Source organism: Trifolium pratense, linkage group LG3, assembly GCF_020283565.1.
Source record: "Trifolium pratense cultivar HEN17-A07 linkage group LG3, ARS_RC_1.1, whole genome shotgun sequence".
NCBI lineage: Eukaryota > Viridiplantae > Streptophyta > Magnoliopsida > Fabales > Fabaceae > Trifolium > Trifolium pratense.
The window spans coordinates 21,512,292-21,521,935 of NC_060061.1; the positions used below are offsets into that span (position 1 = coordinate 21,512,292).

Genomic DNA, 9,644 nt, shown 5'->3' on the forward strand with positions numbered 1-9,644 from the left:
AGCCCGTGTTTGTACCTATCACACCCCGATGAAAATATTCTAGAAAATCACAGCTCCCTACTTGCTACTTAAATAGCAATCTGAGTTCGTACTTCAAATACCAAATCTTGTAAAAATCAAATTTTTTTTGTCCCTCTCTACCCTCACCTGGATATGATTTTTTTTTAATTAAACACCATTCGTAAGTTATAGTGCAAACTCTTTTTTTACCTCGATGAAAATATTTTGAATCTTAACCTATATTTTGGGACTTACTTCTTAACATTATTTTTATTTTAATAAACCAAATATTTTTATTGGTCTATATATACAACTAGGGAGTATTGAAAATTTAAAACATCATCTGATATATCCATACAGACAAAAAATAAGAGGAACGACGCTTTTACATTCAAAATGAGATCTGCTCTTGCTGTGCTTACTTTACTCTTCCTTTTCTTGGTGTGTTTTCCTTTTAATTAATAGTTTTTGCAATTTATAATTTTTTTTATTAGAAGTATTGGTTATTGATGATGAAATATAAATAAAATTATTAAAATTTACCTTTCTTAGTCAAATTCTTCATTGCTTAATAATAATGTCAAACGATAATTTCATCTATCAAATTCTGTTTAATTATATGTACTATATTATATATACTGTAAGATCTAATTATGTGCTAATATTATTAATGTTGCCTAAAAGAAATATAGAGTTTACTATAATGTGTGTATTAACCACGATTTTCTTTTTTTCTTGTCCATTGTAATCTTGATCAGTTTGGTGATACTATAGAATCAAGAAAAGATCTAAATGAATATTGGAAAACTGTTATGAAAGATGAAGAGATGCCAGAGGGAATTCAAGGACTTCTTCAACTGAAATCTGAGATCGAACCTTTGAAGAAATCCAAAGCCCAAGAACAACTTGCCAAAGGTAAATGTGATGAGCATTCCGTGAACAACGAGTTTGAACAAATACCAAGTGCTGCACAATATGACGGTGATGGTTATAAGAGTGTTAAATTACCGGTGAACAACGAGTTTGAACCCATACCAAGTGCTACAAGGTATGATGGTGATGGTTATAAGAGTATGAAACTACCGTTTAACAACGAGTTTGAACCCATACCAAGTGCTACAAGGTATGACGGTGATGGTTATAAGAGTGTTAAACTACCGGTGAACAACGAGTTTGAACCCATACCAAGTGCTACAAGGTATGACGGTGATGATTATAAGAGTGTTAAACTACCGGTGAACAACGAGTTTGAACCAATACCAAGTCTGTCAAAGTATAATGATTAAATAAAATAAATAAAAATGGGAATGTGGCAGCCTCAAAATAAAATGTGTGCTTAAGTGTATCCAATAATAATAACTTTGGTGTGATGTATTATGTGGTCTTTGAATAAATCAATATGTATAACTTGGATGATTTAGAATCATTTTAATAATAATGTAAGATCTTTCCTTTGTTATTGGTACTAGGAATAAACCCGTGCGTTGCACGGGTTCGATTAAAATATATAATTAAAATATTTTTATAAATAAAAAATAATCATTGTGATAACTATAATCACATATAGTTAAATAATATATATTATTTTAAAATATGATTATGTTTAATATTAGTATATGAGTAAAAAAAAAGTTGTTTAGAAATATTAGATTTTTTATTAATTTATATCGTAGTTTGTTTATATTTTAATGTAATAGATCTCTTATAATATTTCATAAGTTTGAAAGGATGTATCATTTTTTATTTTATTAGTGTAATCATATAAGATTTTAGTTTTCTTTATATGAGTTGCAATTTTATAGTCAAATGTCACTTTGTTTTTTATTTTTGATGTATTCCTTATTTTATTATTTTCAATAAGAGTTGGAAGCATACCTAATTATACTTGTAGACAATATTGCTCATGAGAAATGTTAAAATAAGTTTTGATTATAGAATATGATTCATATATGGTGGCTTTGCCTATTTGTTACACGTGATCTCATTTTTTGAAAATTATGTATCAAATAGTGTATTTGTTTACTACGTTCTATGCAATTTAAGGTTCCAAATAGCTTATCTACTTACTCATCTCTCGTTCTCTTGGAGTTTATTCTCACTTATTCACTTGGTGAAATTTTATTCCAACTTTATTAGTCCCAATTTTTTAGTCTATTGTTTGGTTCACATTTATTTTTGCTTGGTCCTTTTGTTTTTTGTTTGTTTTTCTTTTACTTGGCGAGGTTTGTGTCTCTTCAAAATTATTGTTAGTTTTTGTCCCTCTTATTTAATATTTTCTTGAACATTTATTTTATTTTTTCTTATTATATTATATAAACTCGAATATTTGTTGTTGTTAATATATAAGTTTGGACGAAGATTTTATATATTTGAATTTAGGTTTAGTTATTTAGTTAAGGTAAAGAAAGTCTTATAGATGAATTTAAGATTTAACATGTGTCATCTTCTTATTTGCTTAAAGAAATGTCATCTTATTCTTATAAATATTCCACTATTTTATTTTCAGCCGTAACGTAAATAATATTTTAGAATATGTACTTAATTTATCCAAAAAATTATATTATTATGTAAATTAAATTAATAATTTTTGAATTATTGATGAATTTTAGTTGTGTGTAAATATGTTTAAATATATGTGTGATTATATTTTCTAAATATATGTAAATATATTTTAACATCTACGGTTTTAATAATTTCTAAAATTTATTTGGACAAATGAGCATCAACAATTTTTATTTAATAATTTTTGTCTTTTTTTAATTTAATTTAGAAAGTTTTTAGTACAATTCTAAGTGGGAGGAAAAAGTATTTAGCACAATTCTTTTCATCGATTCATTTTATGGTTGTAAGAATAAGATGACATGCGTAGATTAAAATAGGACCGTCTATTAAAATTCATATATATTCATATTGAACCATCCAGAATTAGGCAAATGTTATACGATAAATGCATGAAGATTATATATTTGGACAACCTCTAAGTCAAGTTGAATCAATATACTTCTTGCATGTATTACAATTATAAGAACCGCATGACTTGAGTGTCAACTACAAAAAAAAAAACTTATTTTAATTTCTACTTTGTTTTTGTTTCTATATTTCTCTTGATCGAGATCAAGTAGATCACCTACACATTGTAGACAATATAATATTTAAAAATGAGACACATATTTATATTTCTAAATTATTTGGATTGTCCTCTTTTAATTGAATGCCTCCAACATCAATATACCCTCGATCTATATAAATTTTAAGGCACTTCAAAATCAATAAATAGAAGTCTCTTTTATCCTCTTCAACTTATTCACATGAAAAAAATTAATTATATTCCTATTAATCAACAATTTTTTATACAAATCTTCTACCTTATATAAAATAATAAATGAAAAAGAAAATAAGAAACAAATAAGCTAAAACATTAGACTAATAAAATAATAAATGAAAAAGAAAAGTTGTCTAATTACAAACATTATATCAATTAAAAAAAATGATGGTTTACAAACTCCCATTAGAGTTAAATACACATCCTTACATGATGTGTCATTTCATAGGCTTTATAAGGAGCAAGGATGCAACGTAAGCAAAAATAGAAGTATGTTTTATCCTGTTCTCCTCCTTCACATGAAAAAATAGTCATATTCATATTAATCGATTCAACTCAAAGTTTAATTAATCATCGAACAAAACACCGGTTGATATTTAAAAAAATATCCAACCTAAAAAAGAAATATAAAAAATGATTAGAGATGTTCTAAACTCAGAATAGTAGAAAAATTCCAATTTACAAACATATTAATAGGCAACTATCACATATATGTATATCAATTTCTTAATCAATCACATGTAGACATACTTGATATTCTAAGAGGTTAGACACTATCACCTACCAAGGACAAAAACCAATATACTTATGATGTAACTATATATATGCACACGATAGCTTTTAAATCAATTCAAGACACTATAATGTGTAACTTTAACATATGGAAGGTGAAGATGCATAACTTTTTCTCATGGAGATGTTAGACAAAGAAACCATAGAGTTTTTGCCATGAGATAGATAAATTAAAATTTTGTTAAAACATAGAAGCTAGACTTCAATGTAAATTTACATATTCAATATGGTGGTGATAATTAGCTTTTGGGTTAACTTTATATAGAGCTTGTGTTTGATAATTAGCTAAATTTACATATTCAATATTAGTGTCTCCAAGAATTCTTTGTTTTCAATTGCATTAATAGGGAATTGTAACATACAATATATATTTTAATAATATATTGCAATGCAATTAATAAAACAATAACATGATGCATCGTTCCACCTTTCATTACTTGCAATTCATTTTTGTCTCAATTAAACAACAATAAATTGTGTTAGTTTTTTTTTAATATATTATTATTGCTTATTATTTATTATTAGAGTAACTCTATTATATGAAATATGAAAAGGTTTTAATAGAGATCGAAACTTTTTTTATAGAGTGCCACATCCAATTTCTTTTGAAAATCCATCCAATTTTTGATAATTCTAATGGATATGTATAAATCGATATCGATAGTTGGTCCCTTTTAATTAAATTTTTCATTTGTCATTTAGGGACCAATTAACTATGAAATGAAGAGAATTCCAATAGTCTTAGACACTTTTTTTTTTCTTTCTTAGTATTGAAAGAATATATTTTGTGGTTATATTGGTCCTTTTAATTAAATTTTTCATTTAGGAACCAATTAACTATGCAATGAAGAGAGACACACGTTTTTTTATTACTATTGAAAGAATTTCAATAGTCATGAATATTTTGTGGTTATATAAATCTTATATATTAGTTGGTCCCCTTTAATTTAGTTTTTCATTTTAGTTAGTTGGTCCCTTGTGTAAGAAGTTATATAGTGATAATTTGATATATTGATAATTAAAATTAAAATGATTTAATTTAATTAAAGGAGATGATGAAAAGGTTTTTTAACAGAGATTGTAAACTTTTCTTATAGTATAAAGGTGATAAAAAAAATTTGGGGCCTAAATCCTTTACCAAAAAATATATTTTTGGGGGTCTAAATTTAGGGCTTGGGCCGCTTTACCCTTGGGCCGGCCCGTGTCTACAAATAAATAAAAAAGTTGTTTAGAAATGATATTTTTCATTGATTTATATCGTAGTTTTTTTTATATTTTAATGTAATAGATCTCTTATAATATTTTATAAGTTTGAAAAGATGCATTATATTTTATTTTAATAGTGTAATCGTAGCTTTCTTTATATGAGTTGCAATTGTATAGTAAAATGTGGTCTTGCTTTTTATTTTTGATGTAACCCTTATTTATTTCAATAGAGTTGGAGGCATGCATATATAAACACTTTTATTTACCGCGTGATCTCGTTTTTTGAAAATTACATATCGAATAGTGTAACTGTTTATTTCCTTCTATGCAATTCAAGGTATCAAATAGCTTTTCTACAAACTTTCCTCTCGTTCTTTTGAAGTTTCTTTTCACATATTGACTTGGTGGAATTTTATCCAGACTTTACTATTCCCAATTTTTTAAGTCTATTGTTTTTTTACATTTTTTTTGGTTGGCCATTTTTTTAGTATAACAGTTTTTTCAACACCCTCCACATGTTCGATAGTACAAAGATTAAGAAATACTATTCTTCTTTTTTTAGTTTGCATGATATTATAAGAATTTAACATTCAACATGTCATCTTATTCTTAAGACTATCTCACTATGTACTCACTCATAACTATAATATCTTATCTCCTAAATACTATTATGCTTAGAGAGTAATTTAAATAATAAAATTGATAAATATAATATAACATTTTATATTACTTATTAAGATTTCTTTGCCTTTTATTTGTCAGAATTATTTAGCTAGTGGTTTCGTTTATCATTTTCACCATATGCTTAATTCTTTTTCTTTTCTATTTTGGTTTAATTTTATTTTTCTTAGTGAGGTTTATGTCACTATCCTCTCTTTAATTTGTTTGCATCTTTAATTTTATGTGTCTTTTTAAGCAATGGAATATCAAAATTAGTAGTTAAAATGTTGGTGTAATAAAAAAGTATAAATTGTAAAGTAGTGACTAAATTGCTACGCCACTTTTCATTCATCAATCAAACAAAATTTAAGGTAGATAGTGAGATACTTTTAATATTTGTCTTAGAAACTAAATGGAATCTTACGATTTTTCTTAGTGACTTAAATGAGTTTATTCTAAAAGTAATAAAGAAATTAAAATACAACTTAGCTCAATTGCAAACTTGAAAACCTTCGTACCAGCCCAATCCACTAATTTGAATCCTAACCAAGATGATTAAGCATATGAAAACATCTCTAACCAAGTAGAGATTAAATTCTTCCAAATTTGCTTCATACGACCAACTTGTATTACATTTCCAAATCTTCTCTATTAAAACCAAGGTACCACTAAAAAAAAGTCAAGAAATTGCAGTTATATATATTTTTCATTGTCGCAATGTTATTCTTGAATATACATTTCATTGCTATATTTGAAAGAAAAAAAAGAACCTATCCCAAAAACAATGAGGAAAATACATTTGAAAATATAATTACATTTTTCCTTGAAACAATAAGATAGTGTAGTTGATTTACTCAAGAGTAGACATGACTTGATGAAATTACTACAAAGAAGGTTAGAAAACACAAAAAAGAAAAAAATAAGATTACAAAATATGAGACCATGGGCAAGTAGTGATGTGTGAGTATCAATATTTATAAAGATCATTGTGGTAAAACATACAGTTTTTTTTTATATATAATTATTGAAAGGAACTCCAACAATCATGAGGGTTAATTGTATAATATAATAATAATAATAATTTTGCAGTTATAGTTGCATCATATGAATACCTAAGGGTCAATCATAATTGTTTTTATTCCTTGTAATTAATCGTTTGATTGTTTTTTTTTTTGATAAGCTAATCGTTTGATTGTTGATTTAACCTCTTGCAATGTGTAATAATATATTAATATGATTTATCTTGGTTTTTTTAGAAAATTAGATTATATATATTTAATAACAATACTAAAAATTATATATACATATAATTTATATGTACATATTTTAGTGACATATGGATATATTTTTTTGGTTTTTACGTATGAATGTTTTATTGATCCATATATACGAATTAAGTTTTTTATTTGGGCAAGTATATGGATATTTACGTTTTCTATTAATCCATATTTATCATTTTATATATGCCAAAATATAGTCTTTTGGAATTATGGGGGTTTCTTTTTCTATTCATGTATTAATCATTAGACATGAAATATAATTTGTGGAGGATAAAGATGTGCATAAAAAAAAAAAACTACTTATAAGATTGTTCTTGAGTCCAATGTGGAGGAGGAGCTCTCAGACTCCCCTCGTGACCCAATAGTGATCAGAAGACATTAATAGTTGAGTGCGGCAAACGGCTGATACTTTAGATGTGGGAAGAACTATAAAACTAATGCCTTAAAATTTTGTTGAAGGTGTGATGTCCAACTTATTACTTGTGTGGTTGTTATTAAATCTAATGTAAATGATTACCTAAACTCTCCTCATGAACCATCACACATATACTATGAGAGCCACACGTTTTCATTTCTTTTGAATCAGCCTATAGGAGCATACGGTCTAACCTATTGAGGTCCTGGTTAAATTTTTTTTTCTAAATAAAGAAGGCCAATGTATTCTAAGAAGTTTATATAAATCGGACGGTTTAAAATGAAAACAGCGTGTTATTATGTGCTAATTTGATAGCACCAAATCTGATTAGACCCGGATTTGCTACAGTCCAAAAAGCACGCAATTTTAATCTCGTCCATTAAATTCAGATCGGGCGGCTTAGATTAAAAACTGGGTTTTTCTAATCAAATTGATCTCAGCCATTAAAATCAAATCGAACGGTTTAAAATGAAAACAACGTGTTACTGTGTGCTAATTTGACAGCACCAAATCTGATTCCGACAAAAAGGTCAAACATAATGAAAATAAAAAGTAAACACTCTTGCATCATTACAATTTACATTAGTTTATTTCATCAACAATCACAGAAAAACTCGAACATTAAAAATGATACATAAGTAATTAACACAATACTGAAATAAAAATCACATGACAGAGTTCTCGTAAACATAACTCGATTAGTAGGAACATTGCATGAACTCTGGTACTCCCACTTATTCAACTTAAAAAAGGTGAAATTCTAATCACTAATATACTTAACAAAAATAAAATCACATAACAGAAACACCATGACCTTCCAATTTTGAAATCCAAATGAAATTATCAGCTGGAAAAAAGTGACACACATTAGAACTTCCTGGCATAATACCAAGAACTTGAAATGAAACATGACCATTTCCCCAATGAGAAGTATCCATATGACAAACAACCATAGCTTCAACCTTATCTCCATTATCACCAACAAGTGAAACTCTAAATATTTTATTCTCACTTTCTTGACTATGACAGTAAAAAACAGCATAAGGGTAAGGCATAGTGTGACATGCTACCATCTTTGTAGCTGAAATCTTCACAATGTTTTCTTGTATAGTATAGTTTTGAAAAGTAACACTTGATTTTGTTAAATGTGAAGTTGCATAAACTTTGAGATCATTTGTGGAACCAAGAATGTTTTGAGTGAAATCAAGCATAGATTCTAAAGAAGTTGCACAGAATTTAACTTCTCCTTTGATAGGTTTGCTTTCACATTCTTTAAGGGTATCTACCATTGCTTTGGCTTGTGGTGAATCTTGAGAGAAAGAGAAGATTTTGAGAAGGGTTTGAAGTTTGTTCAATGAAAAGGGAAGTGAATCAGTTTTTTCTCTTGGCCAAAATTTAGGAGAAGTTGAAGGGTCTCTTTTGGGAAAATTAATTTGCATTCTTTTTCCAACTTTTAAATCTTTTAAGGTAAAGAACACCATAACAGAAGGGTCCATGTGATTGTGATTGTGATTATGTGCATGATTTTTGTGCTCTGTTTGATCTAAGATTTTGTTTTCTGTTTCAACCAATTCTCTTGCTCTGCTTTCATAAAAACTCTGCAAAATTTTATTGAGTTCTTCAATTTAGAGAAAGGATATATGAAATAACTTAATATTATATCATCAAATTAGAACATAATATATAGGGTTACAAGAAGAAGAAAAATACCGTGATTACTAGAAGATGAAGTAAGATTATCGCTGATATAAACTTTTGATCCATGTTTCTGCTTAGCATGTACCACTAGTATTGAATGATTTTGTTCACCTTTGTGTAGAAAAATAGAGACCTAAATCCAAAAGTATTGAATGATTTTTTTAAATATATATAATAAAAAGAAAAATACTTAAATAATCAATTCGTTCCTGTAAATTCGCGAGTTTTTGGTTTTCATCGCTGTAGTTTTTTTTTTAAAAAAAAACAGCCCCCAAAAGACTCAATACTTTTGGTTTTAGTTCCTGACGTCAAAGTCTGTTAAAAAACGCATATGTGGCAAACAGAAACTGACATGGCAGCGTGTGACGTGACAAGCTAGGATGATGTGTCAAAGATAATGCTCAATCATCCACTTAGAGGGACCAAATCCAAAAACAAAATTGCAAAGAGGGACCAAATCCAAAAATACGAAATTGAACCCAAATACATA

At 27.4% G+C, this 9,644-nt stretch overlaps 2 protein-coding genes across 2 annotated transcripts; one reads left to right on the forward strand and one right to left on the reverse strand.

The window, feature by feature from the left end:
• The first annotated feature begins 339 nt into the window (after positions 1-339).
• Positions 340-1,459, forward strand: LOC123913137 (organ-specific protein P4-like). Its single transcript, XM_045963741.1, has 2 exons — positions 340-441; positions 759-1,459. Exons 1-2 carry the CDS (start codon positions 397-399, stop codon positions 1,284-1,286), a joined length of 573 nt encoding a protein of 190 aa, XP_045819697.1. The 5' UTR covers positions 340-396; the 3' UTR covers positions 1,287-1,459.
• Positions 1,460-8,070: 6,611 nt separating this feature from the next.
• Positions 8,071-9,294, reverse strand: LOC123913136 (BURP domain-containing protein BNM2A-like). Its single transcript, XM_045963739.1, has 2 exons — positions 9,167-9,294; positions 8,071-9,054 (listed from the first exon to the last, which is right to left on the reverse strand). Exons 1-2 carry the CDS (start codon positions 9,233-9,235, stop codon positions 8,248-8,250), a joined length of 876 nt encoding a protein of 291 aa, XP_045819695.1. The 5' UTR covers positions 9,236-9,294; the 3' UTR covers positions 8,071-8,247.
• Between the last annotated feature and the right edge of the window lie 350 nt (positions 9,295-9,644).

Coding starts and splice junctions, on each gene's coding strand:
- LOC123913137 (XM_045963741.1), top strand. CDS start 397: ATGAGATCTGCTCTTGCTGTGCTTACTTTACTCTTCCTTTTCTTG. Junction 442..758: donor CTTTACTCTTCCTTTTCTTG/GTGTGTTTTCCT, acceptor AATCTTGATCAG/TTTGGTGATACTATAGAATC.
- LOC123913136 (XM_045963739.1), bottom strand. CDS start 9,235: ATGCTAAGCAGAAACATGGATCAAAAGTTTATATCAGCGATAATCTTA. Junction 9,055..9,166: donor TTCATCTTCTAGTAATCACG/GTATTTTTCTTC, acceptor AAAATTTTGCAG/AGTTTTTATGAAAGCAGAGC.